This window comes from Anser brachyrhynchus (genome assembly GCF_964034855.1).
Source record: "Anser brachyrhynchus genome assembly, chromosome: 4".
Lineage (NCBI taxonomy): Eukaryota > Metazoa > Chordata > Aves > Anseriformes > Anatidae > Anser > Anser brachyrhynchus.
Genome location: NC_137698.1, coordinates 75,355,581 through 75,374,247, shown reverse-complemented (window position 1 = coordinate 75,374,247; position 18,667 = coordinate 75,355,581). Strand labels below are relative to the sequence as shown.

The 18,667-nt window shown below is 38.1% G+C and overlaps 1 protein-coding gene across 12 annotated transcripts in view; it reads left to right on the top strand.

Annotated features, from left to right (window-relative positions):
• CTNNA2 (catenin alpha 2) overlaps positions 1-18,667 on the top strand; it is a 475,915-nt gene that overhangs the window by 44,478 nt on the left and 412,770 nt on the right. For all 12 annotated transcript variants that reach the window (XM_080590833.1, XM_080590842.1, XM_080590843.1 and 9 more), the window contains one exon: positions 11,205-11,311. In XM_080590833.1, coding sequence (XP_080446959.1) covers positions 11,210-11,311 — 102 coding nt within the window. In that variant the 5' untranslated portion in view covers positions 11,205-11,209. Of the gene's footprint in view, positions 1-11,204; positions 11,312-18,667 lie in introns of those variants that run through there.

The window sequence follows — 18,667 nt, the reverse complement described above, 5'->3', positions numbered from 1 at the left end:
ACCACAAAATAGCCACAAGGGACAAACTTATAGTGCTTTGTAGGTCGCAGCAGAACAAGTGATAGGTTGCTGCGGAATGTCTTGAGCATGCAGCTGAGGATTAGCAAGAGCAGGACATCACCTACTGACTAGATAATTTGAGTACAGTATGCAAAACCAAAAACCAGTTGGGCTTAAAAATTGAACATACCGTGGTCAGGGGCAAGTGGTGATACGGGATGCTTTCCATGCCTCTGCAATGAAGAGAAGTGATGACAACACTTGCTGCTATTAAATTATCTTTGTTTTCTTCGGTCCTGGTGAGGAAAAAGAAATAGTAAATCTCTACAATGTTCATACATCGTTGAGATGGCCAGCAACATACACTGACATTACCATGAGCCATGGATGGGAGCCAAATAAAATAATTTTGCTCTCTTGAAAACTGGCTTTTTTTCCATCATAGCTTATCAAGGGAGGAATTTTAAAGTAGTGATATAGTCAGGAAATCAGCTACAATGATTTTTACGCTTCTACTTTTTATGCTGCTATTCTGTATGTATAATGTAAGTACCAACCGTCACTAGATTGTTACCTTTCCATCTCTCACTTCTGTAAGTAATTCCTTCAGCTAAAGCTAGAGAAGCGTTGCTTAAATCAAACAAACCTCAACGTGTTCATTCTTTATATGAAACAATTTTCTGTATTTTATGGGCACTTTTAAAGAAATACTGTATTGTACCGGTCAGTGCCTGTGGGTGTCAAACCGCGCAAATTATGTCGCTATGGAGCATAAATCCCTAGATGTCAGTGGCCTGTGTGGCCTATACTGGCACATTTGTAATTAGCTGGAACTCTTAAATCCACGTTCTTCTTACCTTAATGGGAAGTGGTGCAATAGATGGTACACAGTGCCCATTGCTAGAGTTCAGGGGTTGTGGAATTCAGTTCAGGGAAAAAAAAAAAAGCTGAATTTTGTTATCGCTGGAGCATTTGGATCTATTCTGGAGACCTGCTTATTTGTTGGGTGCCATCAAGTGGCTGTCAAAGCGTGAGCATGGTTGGATGGGATTTTCTGAAAGCAGGCCAGTCTTTTGCTTTTTCTTTTGTTGATTTTTTTTTTTTTGTTTTCTGTCTTGTGATGCATGTAAGGTAGCACGGTTCTCCAGGTGCAATGCAGTAATAGTTTTATATTTTGATTGAACCAGGCGTCCCCTCTACAAAACTTTGGGCAATGTGTTTTCATACATTCGCTGAATGGAATGCTGGAAGGCAGAGATGCGATTAGTGTAATCGCCTGCATAACATGCACCGTATCTTTTAATGAATTAAGTCATGTTTACAGTAATCCTTACCTGTGAGGCAGTGAAGTCCTGAATTTAAAATAAGCAGTGATGGAAAATCCATCTCAAGTCTTTGTAAATCGCTCCTTGTAAATAGTTTCACTATTCAACAATATTTTAAAAGCTGTTTATTTCTGTTAAGGATTTGTTTAGTTTCAGCTTTCACTCACTGGATTTTAGAATAGCTTGGCCTGGATTAAGAAGTTTGACACAATCACTTTTTTTTTAATGATATCTGAAGTTCTCATAATTAAAAATCTATAAAGCTATGGTAGCAGTGGAAATTTTGTAACCCTTGTGTTAATTCTTTGTTAACAGTTTCAAGTGCCTACGCTTCCCATTGTTTTGTGAGAGATTGATGGTGGATTGGTAGCCTCACTGAGGTCATTCTGTCTTCTAATTTTAAACAGTCACAAGTTTTTTTTCCTGCTTTTCTGGTGTGTCCTCCATGCTTTGAGGAAAAATAAGGACAACAAAATTAGTCAAACTGTGTAATAGATTAGGGAGAGAGAGGAAGAGAGAGTACAGGTGTTAGGAGGTCTGGCCTCTCTCTACGTTAGATTTTTTTGTTAAAATTGTATGTAGGTTTTAGGAGAAATAGCTGCTTTTGTTGTTATTTTCGTTAAGCAGGTCATTTACGCTGTTATCGCTTTGGATGTCATCTTTCAGATGAAGAATTGCGTGTGTTCTCTGATTGTCTACATTACTCATTTCCTCTTGAATAAAGGGCTGCCCCGAATAGGAAACAAACATTTATTATCCTTTAATTAAATTATTTCATTTGAAAATATATTGGAGGTGATGCGTTTCTTATGCCGTCACGTGGTATTTCAGGATTAACTAATGAAACTACAGCAAATTCTGTGAATGTACAGCTGGGGAAGAGAAAAGATTTTGGATATCATCACAGATGCCTATTTATTGTGATTCATTTAGAACATCCATCAGCATAAGAATAACATCAGGAAAATTCCAGTAATAAGAGATCAAGGAAAATTAATTAGTTTAGTTCTTGTTTCTAAAACTTACTATTTCCAACATTGTGAAATTTTACTTTGTTCTTTTGGGGATTAGTGGAAGCATGGGAAATAATTATGGAATGATGCATATGGCTTCAGTGAGGATGACACCTATTCCTGCTAGGGAAAGAGCAACTTAACGCAAGTCTGACATGTTCAGAGGAAGAGCAGATTTAATGAACACAAGGTTAGCTGATAGATTTCTCTAAGACTGGTAGGAATTTCTCACAGAGGCAGTCGATGAACAGTTTGACAAATGCAGGTACCAGCAACAAGACAATATGAGCATCCAGGAGTCGGTGGGAGCTCTCGGAAAGGTTATTAACATCCATAAATTCTTGTAGAGGGAAATGTCAACTGTGCTCCCACGGGGCTTTGTTTGAAAACAATCCTGTTTAATGTATTGGTTATGGAGTTGGAAAGTGGAACAGCTCCTTCTCCTTGGTACTCAAGCTTGGAGACTGTACAAGGGCAAGGGGGGCACTGTTGTCACCCAGTATGTCACAGTGAAATTGGACAAGCTTTGGGCTGGTTGTATCTATAGACAGATAACTAGAAGATCCTGTTCACTGCAGGAAACTAGTGTTGCATCTACAGCAACAAAAGCGAAAAGCTCTTAATTGAAATAGTTAATAGATAATTTAAAATGTAATAAAGAAGAAAGACATAGAGATGATGCTAGCAGTATTGATATTGTAGTGAAACTAGCTGGAAAATTGTCTACTTGAAAAGATAACTAAATAATAATAATAAAACCTCCCCCTCCCAACTTTGACTTGGAAAAATGTATAAATTGTTTAATTTGAAGAATTAAGATTTAAGAACTTCTTTTATTGAAAGAACTGTTCAAATTTGAGAGAGAAATTCTGTGTTCAAGGGAGCAAACATGCATTAGTTTAAATCAAGAATACTTGATACTTCTATGCTTTTGTAAAATGTAAACAGGTATTACCTGTGCCAGTTTCATACACTGAATTAAAATAACAAGAGGGTAAGCAGATTTAGTGATTTTTTTTTTTCAAGATCTGAGATTAATACCTGAAATTAATGTCTGTGTTAAGGGTGGACAGAACTTGAAAGAAATGTTTTAAAAAGCTATGGTTTTATTAGAAAAAGAAAGAGCATTTATGTACATAGATCATATCTACAATCATCTAAATGACTTAAAGGTATTATTTTTACTGTAATTACAAATTTGATTTAATATTGGGGGGAAATGTGATGGAGTGAGAATACGTAGCATAGGACCTGCACCAAGTATCTGAAATAAAGTCTTTGTTTTTTTCTGGGCTTGCAATGTGACCCAGTGTGAACCAGCATCCCAGCAGCAGCGATCTCAGAAGCTTTGATCACGTCCAGAAGTCTGAGAGAGGACTTTTATTAGGAGGCACTGAAGAGCTGTGAGAACACAGAGTGATTTGTGGGAAACTCTTTGGTTGTATGGAAGTGACTTGGCAATCTTTTGCTGGGGCTTTGGCTCCTTTTGATATAGATTCTTTAAAATCTTCTAGCATTTTTGGAAACTCCTGTATCTTCACTTTAAAAGTTTTTCGGTGGAGAAAAGCATGTTCTCGTGAGTAAAGCAAGAAAAAAAAATGAACATAGGGATTTTGTGCATGGCTGCTTAAACCAGCTTTCAAGCACGTTCATTCTGGTTAAATACTATCTTGGAATAAATTAATTTTGATATCAAGCAATTCTACTCTTAATGTTTATGACATCAGACAAATGGCAACCCTCCTTTTTTTCCATTGTTCTTACTGATAGCTCTCCCCGAATCACCAGGTTCCCTCAGAGAGAGCCAACCATTAGATTTGTAGGTGTTAAGAACTGGGAATTATATCTAACATCCTCCTAGAGTGAGGACTTTCTATGTAGAAAATTCCACCTAAGGGTTGAATTAATAGCCCAGCTTCTTGTCCCAGCGTCCACTGATTGTCCTCAGACTCATCTTATAGCTCGTCTAAACCTCTTCCTGAAATGGTTCAGGTGGGGACTGGATGCAGCTCCAGGGTTTGCTGGACCAGATGGGAGGTGCAACCCCTGCCACGTGGTGGTAGCACACTTCAGAGTGCCAGCTCCAGCAATCCTAACGTGGGAGCCCAACCTGGCAGTAAATCCAGAACCGTAGATATTCGTAAGCCTTTAAACTAGAGTTGTTTTTCTAACCCATATAGTAGATAGAAAACGATTTGAGCATTGCGTGCAGCAAGGCTTGGCACAGAATTCTGAAATGTTGTCGCTTTTGGTTAGAGCAGAAGTGGAAGAAGTCCTGTGGGTGGGTGCAGGGGGAACCTTTCTGTTACAGTGACCCTTGCACTGAGCTTACACCTTCCCTATGAGTTCTTCGTGATCTCCTTGGTTCCTACAGGCAGTTTTCCCTCTCAACTCAGTCATGTCTCGGTGTAGGCAGTTGTCTCCAAGAACGAGCTGGTTAATGTGACTGAGAAGTGTGAATGACTCAGGCGTTGCTTTTTGATAACTTTCCTGTTCGGGTGTCAGGGGACTCCGTGGTCACCGTCCCCTTGACTTTGCTGCCAAGGTAATCCTCTCCTTCTCAAGGCGTTTCTCCTTGTTACTAAATGGCTCTCTGGGTAGAAGATGGGGTTTCCATAGTGGGCTGCTTTCATTTAGGAACTTCGTTTCCTTGAGGGCACACCGCAATCTCAACCCAGCGTGGAGGTGGAGGGTTAGCAGAGGGGGAGAGGACTGTGAATCCGAAAGGAAGTGGAGAGCTTAGAAAAGCTCAAGCTAAAATTTTGTGCGTAGTTGGGCTTGGGCGTGGGGCCAAAAGGTTTATTTTGGCTCGTTTTTCCTGCCTAAGTTTTAGGAAAGATGAGAGAAGAATCCCATTTCTGAGACAAAATAAACAACTATGTCAAAAACTTGTTACTTAAACATGTAGAGACAGATACTCCTCCAAACCATCTTGATTCAACTTTTTTTTTTTTTCTTTTCTATTTTTTCCACCTTATTTAAGCAAGGTGACGGGAACTGCCCATGTCAACTCTTTTCATTTCAGCCAGGTCTGCTGGCGGCTGTACGGGCTGTCAGTGGCCTGATGAGAGGCGGTGGTGTCTGTACGAGGTTACGCCGCGCAGGTCAGCTCGCAGCGCGTGGCTGCAGCGCTCTGTGCTGCAGACGCATGACCGGTAACAGCAGAACCTCAGCTTTATGTACCGTGAGGTATCACCGCAGTCCTCTGTCAGTCCGATTAGCCCAGAGGTGAAGTTTTTTAGGCTGTGTGCGTTGCTCATACTTCTGATGGCTGAGCTCGTTTGTCCTGTGCTCCAGCCTGCCCTGTAACCATGCTAGGCAATCAAGGGCCAGCATTGTGCATCCCTACTGTCAGGCTGTTAGATTCGGTAGGCATACCCAAGGGTATAACCATTCAAGTATTCAGATTTCTAGCTCCCAGTTAAGCACAAAAATGCTTGTGTGAGGTGAGACAAAATTTTTTCGCACACTGGAGCAGGCTCCCCAGGGACGTGGTCACGGCACCAAGCCTGTCAGAGTTTAAGAAGCATCTGGACTGTGCTCTTAGTCTTATGGTCTGAATTTTTGGGTTAACCAGTGTGGAGCCAGGAGTTGGACTCTGATCCTTGTGGGTCCCTTCCAATTGGGGATATTCTATGATTTTCTTTATTTATTGCAATCCGCTGTGTATGGAATTACATACGCTTAACATAAGCATGCCTACATGTTGAGAAGTGTTTGTTTTGACAAAGTTCTCAATCTAAGATGCAAACCAAGAACACGCAGAATGTCTGTTGTTCAGTTTTGCAGGCATCTTAAAGCAGTGTGTGTCTATGCTGCAGATGAAGAGGCAGTCCTGTCCTGCCCGTCACCTCTGCTGCTGCACTCAGAGCTTTTCCTGCAGCTGGTGCTGCTGCCCACGTGGCTCCGAAGTCAGGCAGTGAGCTGAAAACTCATTTTTCTTTTGCAGGATTAGTTAGTGTTCAGCCGGGTTATGTTCTTAATGGAATTTATAGCGCTGTTGTAGCAAAGAATCAAGCACATGCAGAAAGAGCTGAGCTGGCCTCTCAGTCTTGAAGATTACGTTGGTTTAAAGCAATTATGGAAGTATGTTTGGGTATGTAGACTGTAAGCAGAGATGGATGTGAGAGAATTGTTTGTAAAGCATACATTTTTGTTTAATAGTCCAGAGAAATCTTTTGAAGTATTAGGCCTATAGTAAATTTAATATTTCAAAACAAGGGATAAACTATGATTGGATTTTTTTTTTTTTTTTGGCCTTCTCTCATCTGGTTGTCTTTCTGCCTTGCTTGTCCATCTTTCTCACCTTCCTCACCTATAAAGACCATTTTTTGCCTTGCAGTAGCGAATATAATGTTGTAATTACAGGTCTGTGCTGACAGTCTTTCCAGTCCAGTATTGCCACCAGGTTAATCCTATAGGTTTGCTAGGAATCAAGTAGAATGGGTATTTCTTTAATTCAGTATAAAATATTTGGCATTTTTCTTTTGTCTCCGCAATGTTCTGCGTTGCACATGTGAACTGGACTAACAATTGGAGGTTCTAGGCTGGCAATGCTTTTTTTTTTTAAGTTGTAGTGTTAATTTTGTTCTTGTAGAGATAAAATATTTTAAATATTACATTTAAGTTGCAGCATAGAAATGAGATGTGCTGGCATTTGTAAGCAGTTTATAGCCACCACGGTGGACATTTATGTAAGTCACAAGGGAAGTGGGTCTATTGTGGAGGAAAGCAATATGTTATAGTGTGATGGGCAAACAGGTAATTTCACATGTGAAATGCTGTGCTTTTGCAGAAGGTTCCAAACAGTAAAATAACTGCTGTTCATAACAGGTTGATGCTAAGGGTGATGGTGGGGTTAGACTTTTAGAGACTGCAATGTTAGTGCAGAATTCCACTGGCGTAGTTAGAACTTGGCTCTAGTATAGGAATCCAATCCAATGAATTGCTGACTGAAATAAACAGTTATTTTCTTTATAGATGATACTTTGAAGACAGACTGCCTAAACAAATTTTGTTCACATTGAAGAATTTGCTGGACTGGGTAGGGGAGAGACATTTCTCTATTGCTATATTTAGGAAAAGCTGAAAGCAAGAGATGCACGTACTTCTGCAAATATTCTGGGAGGAAAAGTACAGTTAGGCAATAGAATTCCCTAGATATATTATTGAAAAAATGTGAAGTTAGTTTCAAGAGTAGGGTTGCCAGTCATCTGTACAAAACATTTTGTTAGAAGTCTGATGGCTAAAATACAGTGCTATTAACGTACTTTCCTTATTTGATAATATTAAATTTCAAATTCATACTAAATAATCACAGCCTGCCAGTAGATAATGTATGGGAACAACAGAGAATGTTTCACTGAAAATTTATTCTAAAAATGTCTGAACTATGCAATTATAAAAACACCATGCAAAGCTTAATGCAATGAGATTTACCATGAAGAACAATTAGTTTGTATTTCTAAGTTACAGGGGTTGGAACTCAGTTGAAACTTAGTTTCACATTTTGAAAAAAGAACCGATGGTTGTCTAAGTGTGTTGCTGAGCATTTTTTAAAAATGACAATAAATTGGAAACTTTAGAGAGGAGCAAAAAAAAATTAAGTTACCTAAGAAAATAGTGGATATCATTCTAGCCCAGACGGTAACAGGGGATCTCTTTTCCGTATATCTCTTTCTGTTTTCTTTCATCTGTCATAATAAACTTTTATGTTTGTATGAAAAATGTTATGTGATGCCATTATCCTGATAACACAGGATATCTTCCTCTCAGGTACTGCAAGGTATAAGCTATGAGTGATTTATGTTTTCAGCGAAGCACTTAAAGCTAATGGTTTGGGGGATATGTGGTCAAAGTAGTAATAAGATACTGTCAGCATCCTTTCCTTTATCCAGCTGAGCAGTTCTAGTTCACCTGCTCAGTCTAGGAAGATTGTTGTAGAAATGGCGAGGAAGAAATATTTCATTTGTTCGCATACATGTGCTTGGGCAGGAAACTGCTTTTCATTCTTTTGTTATTCAAAATTTTTATTGTGACAACAGTTGGAGATATGTTGGGGAAAAAGCACTAACTTGACTTTTTTATTTTACTTGTTTGCTTTGGGAGCAGTTTTGAAATGAAAAAAAAAACTTTTACAGGCTTTTAATGAGGCTTTATCTTGCATGTATCTTTTCTAGTTGAAAGCATTGCTTGCCCTTTCATAATGAGTTTTGAAAGATGTTTTTCCTATTCCTTAGTAAAGGTTGAAACTGAGGCAGTATTCCGATTGAAAAAAGTGGTCATCCAGTTTGTATCTTTTGTGTCACCTGCATGATTGCCATCCACTGAAATTAGTTTGCTTTGGTAGGCTTTGGACTATCTTACAGCTTTTAATTAGTTTTTGTGTTATAAGAAGTATGTGTTTCAGAATCCATGTTAATAGTAAGGAAAAGCATGCTTATTAGAAAGAAATAAATTGCGTTTCACACATTTACAGGTACCATAACTGATAAATTATTGACTATAACCATTGCCTACCTATAACTTGTTTTGTGAATACAGAGGCCAACTGGAGTAGCAACCATCCTTTTATAGAGAGACTTGCAGGTTCTGAACGATGATTAAACATTGTCTGCTGGAAAAATGAGAATAGCTCCCACATTAACCATGTTTACAGCAACTAGAAGCTGTCTCATACTTTTATTTAATGACACACATGGGTGCTTTCAGTGCTGTAAAGCATGAAGCCTAATGATTTTTTGCATAAGAGTGGAAGCTGAACAATAGTAATTTTAGCATACACTAGATATTATCAGATAATTCTGCTACTAAATATTTGCAAGTGAGAGGAGACTGAGGCCTGTTTTTATATGTGATGTATAAATACACTGATTAGAGAGTTCTGCTATGCCTCTCTTTTTGAGCAAGTATTGCAAGTTGTCTGCCAGTGAAAATCTTTCACAGGCTGTGAATGAATTTTGCATAGACTTACCAGTCTGTTAATTTTGAGTGGTAGTAATTAGTCAAAGACATTCTGTTTAATAAAGTAGTGGAACTTACGTTGTGTACTCTAGATGATATTTATAAGTATTGAACATGTACCTTATTGAAATAAGCTTTATAATTTTTTATAATTGTTATTCAAGAAGTAGTAGCTGTAGTCTTGATTTTGTTCACTTTGTGTTTTTTTTGTTTTGTATTACTCGAATTAATTTGTCAGCTAAACATAGTAATTTTTTTTTGAAGAAAACAATATTTAACACTTGGGGTATTATATACAGATGACTTAATTTGGATCTCAATGTATAATATATTATTATTTTGTCTTTCCCTGCTAGAATTCGTATAGTATTCCAATTATATGGAATTTCTAGTTTTTGTTTTGCAATTAATTATTATATGATTAATATAAAGGAAATATTGAACCTGAATTATTTTAAATGAACATTTATTTGATCATATTTCTCAGTGTTTTTTTTTCAGTGTTTTTCAATAGACAAACTAGTTTGCGTGTGACATTGCTCTTCACCGAATACTTATAACTGTCAGTGCAAACTGCCAGTGCTGTGAGGTGGACGGTATGTGTCCTGCAACTTGACGGCTGGATTTTTCTGTCTGTGGAATTTAAAAATGAAGACAACTGTCTTGAAAATTTAATGAAAACCTGAAATGGCAAATAAAATGACTGCTGTCTTTGTTTTAGGCCTTGTTTAAACTTTTAAGCCTAAGGTGGTTAGAAAATCCTTTTTTTTTTTTTTTTTTTTCTGAGCAAATACTGTTCCTCTTGGTGCAAAATTAAGAAATCCTAACTACTGAGGGGAATTTTTATTAAGAAAGCTGCACAGGCTCATTGAATTACTTGTATTCCGTGCGAGGAGGGTTGACCTTGGCTGGCTGTCCGACACCCGCTGCCACTTTCTCGTCTCCTTAGCAGGAGAAAATAAGATGGAAAGCTCGTGGGTGGGGATAAAGCAGACATCACTAACCAGTTACCATCCCTGGCAAAACTTGACTTGGAAAAAAAAGTAATGTAGTTTATTGCTAATTTAAATAGAGTTGCATGGTGAGAAATAAAGGCAAAAACTAATTTTTTTCCCAACCCCCTTTTCCCCTGTCTCGACTTGACTCTTTCACTACTCTTTCAACTTCCCCATTTTCACTTTGAGAGGCATAGGGGGATGGGGAATAGGGGTTGTGGTCAGTCCGTAATGCTTTGTCGGAGATGTTCGTGCTTCACTTTCCTCACACTTCTCCCCAGCTCCAGTGTGGGTCTTCTTCATGGGCGCAATCCTTTGGGGTAAACCTCCATGGGCTGCACCTGCTCTACCGTGGCTTATTCCAAAAAGTCCAGGGGCTGCAGGGGAATTTCGCCTCCTTCTCCTCTAACCTTGGGGTTCACGGGGCTGTTCGTCACACTGGTTTTGCTCACTGCGACGCAGTATTTTGGCATTTCTTAAATATGTTTTCACAGAGGCAAAACCACCAACATGGCTGCTGGGCTCGGCTGTGTCCTGAGGTGAGTCCAGCATGGAGCTGGCTGGAAGCGGCCACGTCCAGGCCATGGGCTCTTCTCAGACACCACCCCGCAGGCCCCTGCTATCAAATCCGTACCACGTACACCCAATACAGGATGTATACGGCACGTATATCTTTTCTTAACAGTATAGGAGAGAAGATTTTTCCGAACATAAGCTTTTAAGCACTTGGTGGATGTGGCAGTGGTGTGCTTGAGTGTTCTCAGGAGCAGAGGGGCGGTAGCAAGATTATGGAGAAGTATTATATGTACATGGGAACAACGTTGTGTGCTGCTCCCTAAAATTGTATACAATATTTGGACATTATAGTATTAATATCTGTGCGTTTTGTGTCACTTTGTCTCTTCTAGGGAGTATGACTTCTGCAACGTCACCTATCATTTTGAAATGGGACCCCAAAAGTTTGGAAATCAGGACTCTCACAGTAGAGAGGCTACTGGAGCCACTCGTTACCCAAGTAAGTAACTTCTATTTGTTTTGCTTCTTCCTTTAGTGTGATGCTATATTTACTCATTATATGTAATTATCTTAATAATTGTAGGTAGTAAAATTTTAAATAGGTTTTGTTCGTGACCTCTAGTGGAAAACTCTGTTGAAATGTGTTCAGAAGTTCTTGTTCTAAATAATTAATAGCCTGAAAATATGAGTGGGAATACAGTAGCAACAACTGTTTAGTTATGCTTGTCATTCGAAAATAGATTAGAAATTTATGAAGCAGTCGATTTAAGATAGGGATCTGACTGAGCATATGCCCTTGGTGTGTTGTGTTGGAAGACAGGTTCACATTACAAACAAAACCAACCAACCAAATTAAGGAAATGTCCAGTCATTCCTAAATGGAGTAAAAATGGTATGATGAAAGTGATACTAGGTAATGTTTATAATGTATTTATTAGTGGTATCTATCTTTTAACCAGATAGATCAGTTTTTACATAGTCAAAGAACATCTTTGTGTTATCTGTGCTTATCAAGTTTCTTGTGGCTGTATAGATTTAAATGTGCTCCGAATGCATAGACAGGGGCAGGAGTGATGTGGTCTGGAGAAATATGGCAGTAGACATCGAGCTTCAGTCATCAATCATCAGGGCGATTTGCTGAGACCGTGACCTGGTGCCTTTCTTCTCCTGAGGTGCTACTAGAAATAGGCAGCTAGTTACATAGCCACCCTAGTAAGCTTTAATATGGGTAGCCCCTGTATTTAAAATACATAAATCATTTTCCTTATAATAATGCTAATGATATTAAAAATGAAGAATGCCAGCCAACACCATCTGCCTAACCACCTGTTACTAACAACTTTCTCGTAGACATTGTGGATCTTGAGATTGGTCTGATGGGTAGAAATTTAGGCCTTGTTTTGAGCATGAGACCAGACTTCGTGATGGTTTGTTTTCAGAATAAAACAGATATCAAATATAAAGCCCTACTTCTTTATTTCTCTAAAAATGATGTCTGTGTATGGTTCACACACTCTTTAAAAGCAGTCACTTTCCAAAGAAGTTACACCTAGTCTTCTTTCTTTGTTTTGAAAAAAATTGCATTATCTTTCTACAAATTACTCTGGGAATGTCTCTGACACTGCACAAAACTTTACAGATTCAAAGGCAAATAAATGAAATGAAATGTACATCGATCTGTTGATAAAGTGATTATTAGCTATCATTATAAATGTTTACAATTGTTGATATGGAGGACAGACTAAAATCCAGAAGACACTGCAATATGAAATGAAAATTACGTTATGAGCTTTATGTTATTCTGGTCCACCTGCTGGCAAGGGAAGTGAGGCTGCTGTGGCAACATGGTCAGTTGTGAAAAGAGTAAATTACTGAGTATTCTGTGAGTGATTTTCCCATTTTCCTTTCCCTTTGTTTTATTTTTCAACAATGTGCACCGAAGAGAGAAAATAATATATCAGCTCAGAAATGAAAGCACCATCGTAATTTCATAGTTCCTGAAGTTAAGGTTTAGCTAGATTTTATTTGATGTTGCTCCTCAACAACATAAGTACAGCAATTACAAGTTGAACAACATGATACGTATTTCTTCAATGGTGAAAACTGTTTTGAAGATCCTTACATTTATATATGTTTACATTCATGTTTATTTACTATTTCAGCAGTATGTCAAGAAGACTAGAGGAAATAATATGCAGTCCAGAGGGGCTAAAGAGATGCCTGCCTATTGTTTTATTCAAAGCTTATGAATACTTCCATTCTGACTTCTTCATTTCATAGTATGAACATATAAAAATAACTTTCTGAATATGTGATTTATTTCTCAATCTAGAGAAATAAGTAGTTTTACCTATTTTTCTATAGTTTGAATCTACTGAAGTATGTTGGACTAAAGCATGTTTTGTGAGCCACACAAACATAATCATGAAAATTTCGAGTGAGGAGAAATGTGCTACCTTCAGAGTATGTTCATCTGTTACATTTTTAGCTTAAGTTATTCAGCTGCTCTTTGTTTTTCTCAGATAAGTTTACAAAAGTTAACAATCATCCCAGCTTGAAAGACTTTTTTTTTTTTTTTTTTTTTCCCCTTTCTTAAAGCTACGTAAATAGTCTGGTCAAGTCAAGAATAGTATCTTGTTTATCTCAGTTTGGGCTTGGATTGCAATCTGCCTATGATGTGACAAACTCCACAAGGACTGAGCACACATTCCATGTGCAAGAGTGTTTCAATCTCCTTACGAATTTTCAAACCATTTCCCAAAGAGAACATCTACTTTGAAAGGTTCTTTTTACAAGTAAATAAATAAGTTATTTAATCTCTGTTCAATTTGAACTCAGAAGTCCAATATAGATTCATAAGAGCTGCTTAACACAGAAATCTTACAGATGTTATTTCACAGTTAATAGACACTAGGTCACTGATAGAAGAGTGGCCACACTCAATGTCCACAAACTGCAACAGAACTGCACTGCACGAGTTCCTGAGCAATCTGGTCTGACTTTGAAGGTAGCCCTACTAGATGACATCCTGTTGTCCTGTACAGCCAAAATTTGTTGGATGTTGTGATTTTTAGCACCGCCGAGATAAATCCATGCTCTGTTTTGGCATCACACTTGAATATTCTAGAAGATCCTCTTGTTATCCAGGCTGTGTATGATTTTGGAGAGTGCTTGAAAAAAAAAAAAAAAAGCGAAACAGATACACTAGGCTTTAGGCTCCGAAAATACTAATCAAGCCTTTTGTGTCTATCTCGTGTGTGCATGTGTGTGTAGGATTTAGGCTCTGAACTCAGGGTATATATGGGCTCATAAGTGAGTAACGTGTATCAGAAATGAGATTTCCAGATGGTGGAGGATCCAGTGATTTCTGCTGAAATTCTGGGGAGTAATACGGAAATGTGATGTGGATTTGAAAAAGGACACCACAGTGAGTCGGGAGAATGGCACATTAAAACTTGAATTTTAGACAAGCTCATTAGTGTTCCAGATGAGAAAATATGGATAACCTATGAATTGATTTAGAAGAAATTATAAGACAGGAAGGTTGTCTGAGCTGGAGGCAAAAAAATCCATTAACTGATCATGAGAACACATTAGAAATGACAGAATTGCATTTATTCTAGGCAGCCCTGAACTAGCAAACTAATTAAAACTTTCTTTGGCTGTCAGAGGTCTAAGTGTATTGGAAGTTAGTGGAGCATCCATTTGCCCAGTGCTTGTTGTTATATTTAAAGTGTAACAGATATGTGCTCATATCTGCCATGTGTCTTTTTCACATTGCTGTTACTGAGATTTTTGTGAAAAAAAATTTTTTTCTGTGTTTATAACTGTTGATGTTATTTACTATAAATCTTACAATTTTTAATTCTATGAAAATTATAGAGTGAAACCTATAACTAAAATATATCCTGAAGGACTAGTGCCTCTTATTCTCACCTTCGTGCTAGTAATCAAAATGAATGACAATTTTATTTGTCAGACTGTGAGTGGTTTTCAGAAGAAAAAAGAATTAATTTTTCACAAAGGGATTATGTGCCCTTACCTGATATTTTATGTGTAGCTGGAAAGTAGTGTTTGTGGATTTTCCATAAGGACTCGGGATGGTTTTTGGTTTTGGTGATTTTGCATATTAATTAAATATAAAAGTGACTTTTAATGAAAGAGATTATATAAATCATTAACACAATTTTTTTTTTTTGAAAAAGACTAGAAGTACTCACGTGCAAACATATATAAAAGGAGAAAAGAATTATGTATAATTTCTGAAGATAAGGTATGCTTATGCTCTGTTAATGAAACATCAATATTCTAGTGTCAAATTAGAACATTTTCTACTTTCTATTTGGTAGTTTGTCATAGGTATTTTAAATAGCAGTCTGGCTGTTCTACAAATGTACCTTTATTATCAGAGCCATGCAGCAGTTGTGCTTTTCAGGATATTCATTTTTGGAATATTATGCATAAGTTCAGAATTGTAAAAATAACACAAATACTAATAAGTGTTCCAACTCTGAGTCCTGTTATAGTAGCTTAGAATGAAGCAATAATATTTTGCAAGGCAGACAGATGCCATTGATTAACGGTTTTGCATTTTTTCTTGTATATAGTATCATTCAATAAAATTTAGTAACCTGTATATATAATAAACATGTAATTAGATAAAATTCCAAATAGTTTTAATTAGTGAGATTTATTTAGAAAATCGTAATAATTATTGCTGATGTTATACTTGATTTCTCCTCAAAGAGCTTGTGCCTAGTCTAATCCCTTGTGCAGTATATTTTGAAAATGAACTGATTTCTGTATTGCCTTGAGAAATATATTTATATACCCAACTTTTCCAGTTATTCAGAGATTATTTGTATTTGGTAAGCCATTATCACATTTGATCTGCAAATCTGGTGGACTAATTAATCTCCACAGGAAATTATTGATTGCTATTGTCTGGGAGCTGCATCTGAACCGCAACACTGCACATGCACACATGCAAACACAGGCTTCCTTTTGGAGGTTTTGTGAATGTGTATGCATGTTTAAAACAATTTTCAGAAAAATGGTTACAGATGATGGAGTACTGTATGTCTGATGCACACGTCCCACTTGTGTTAGTAATTGTGCAGAATTTTTGTGCAATTTCTCTATTTGATAGCTAGATTCAGCTGAAGCTGTCTTCAGGACGCGCCTAAAGGAAAATGAATTATAAAGGCTCATTTTTGATCATTTGAGCTCAATTTAGTAACATTATAAGGTACAAATTCTTATTTTCTATTTGAACACGGCTATTTTCCCAATTGCAAAGTTATTTTTTATTTAAACATTCGGGTCTGTGGCCTTTGTGGCAGTGCGGGAGGTTGGACTGTGCATCCGTCTTGTCTGGCGGGGGCTCGTTAGGCGATAGCCATTAGTGTCAGGGAGCCCAAGTTACATCCTGTCAGAAAATGAATTTGGAATTTCTCTTTTCGAACTGAAACTGAACCTTACATCTCATTTATGAAGGATTTCTTGGTTGAGAAGGCACATCATCCACCTTGCTTTCTCCAATGTTGCTCTATTTATTGCTTAAAATGCTCTCTGAACTCAAAATTAGCAGGTGCCTATCTAGCTCAGGGTGCTTTTTAATCTGTTAGATCCTTCAAGAAATGTCTGCTGCAGTCTGGCCGTGACAGTTTCTTCTTTGCCATAAGATTTACTAACATCTGTGCCCCTCTGTAAACTCTACTTGGGATCTTCTCGGTACAGAGAGTTTTTGTGCTTGCTGAGAGTATTTAACTCAATTTTATCATTTCTATTTTTGTTCTCCAGGACTGGAAAACCGTGGACTATTTATAGTATGTGGTGTCCTGCAAAGTCAGGACCTTGTCAGTCTATGTTTGCCTTCCCGTGATTTTATTCACTGTTTAAAGGTATTTATGTACGCGTCTGTACCTCTGAGCTTGTGCATATGCAGGTTAGCATTTTCTGGGCGAAGAATGGAAACTCAGGGGACTTTAGGTATTATCCACTGCGCCCATATTCTGTTTTTATGACATGATGGTGCCTAAACTGAGAGTAATAAAACACACTGGCTACTTCTCTTCTGCCACACAGACCAACGTGGAGAGATGGTGAGAAAAAAATAATGCTGGAGATGTAAGTTTTTCTGGCACTATGATAGATTTGCCCCAGATTGTGACCGGAAAACCTTACAACTAAATGGGCCTACTGTATAGCTTTGTATTCTTAAATGTTAGCATTTTCATCCATTGAGAAATGTTTTGACCTTGGTCAACATTAGCAAATTCTTAGTGGTCAGGGTTACCAGAGGGGGGCACAAAGTGTCCTTGGCTATATGTGGTATGGATGAAACTGTTTTCATCACGGTTTAATTTAAAAAAGCATTTACTGCTTTGACTCTTCACTCTGAGATGTAACCTTCTGAAACAGGTTTGCTGTGTCCCAGAGTGGCATAGATATATCCATGTGCAGCGAATAAGTTCTGAGAAGGAATTTGCTGGATGTCTCTGCTACTACAGTGAATAAATAAATCATCTGACTTGATGCAGTAGGTCATGTCATAGTCTTATCTGTTGTATGAACAGAAGATGAGTGCTCTTTCATGCCTACAGAGTTGATCCCTTCTCACAAATTGAGACTCATTTATATTCTTAAAGTTGGACTCTTCTGGGGCCAGAGCTGTGACTAAAACCAAACAAAGAAAAGAGACACGGGAATAAACATGCATCTGCCCACAAGAATACGTGGAAACACAGCTTTATGTAGAAAAAAATACATTAATTAATGCACCCCCCACAAACCTCATTGCTTGGCTAGCAGTGATACCAGTTGTTTTTGTGAAGGATCCCACAGGGAGTACTGCATTCAGCACTGGGGCCCCCAGCACAAGAAGGACGTGGACCTGTTGGAGTGAGTCCAGAGGAGGCCACGAGGATGGTCAAAGGGCTGGAGCACCTCTCCTATGAAGACAGGCGGGGGGACTTGGGGTTGTTCAGCCAGGAGAAGAGAAGGCCCCGGGGAGGCCTCCCAGCAGCCTGCCCGTACCTGAAGGGGGCAGCAGGAAAGCCGGGGAGGGGCTCTTTTGTCTTTACTGGAAAGAAATAAGAAATAGAAACAAACAATGACAACAAAACACAAGAAAAGGCATGTGGGTGAATATTAAGCCAGAATTAACACCGAGACGTTTTGCCAGTATTACCAGTTGTTGCCGGAAAGAATGTACTGAAGTGGGCAGATGGAAGGAGAGGGAAACTTGGACAAATCTTTCCCGTAAGTGTAGGACATTGAGCAGGGAAGGGCTAGTGCAAGCAATTGCATAGCTAGAAGCTAGGACAGTCCCTGATAATGCCTTCATCTTTACTACTGAAGCAGTGCAGCTTGGAGCTCTAAAACTTGTCTAGCCTTTTTCCTAACCGTATGGTTTTCCTGCATGCAGTTTTCTTGTAAGTATTTCATGGACGAGTTTTCAGAAAGTGATGTTTCTTCCAGGAATTTCTAAATTCTAATCAAGGAGCTCAAAGTATTTTGAATAATTTTTGTGATACCTTTCTTCTACTTGTGTCCTTGAAGACATAGCAATATGCACTTTAACAGAGCTGAGCCTTTTTCTGTCCTAAAAAATCCAACTCAGCTGGTTCTTAACAATTCTGCTGATTTATGTAGGGTCATCACTATAGAAAGGGAACATCTAAAGTTTTGAGGGAAAAATGGCTTCCGTTGCATTTTTGTAGATTCTTCTTAGTTTGCAGATAATTTTTTTTCCAAAATATCGTACAAATAACATGTCACTTCCAAAAGTTTTCAAAGTATAAAAAAGGATAGTTACAAATACATTAGCAAATTATTCTCTTTCTTTCATGTC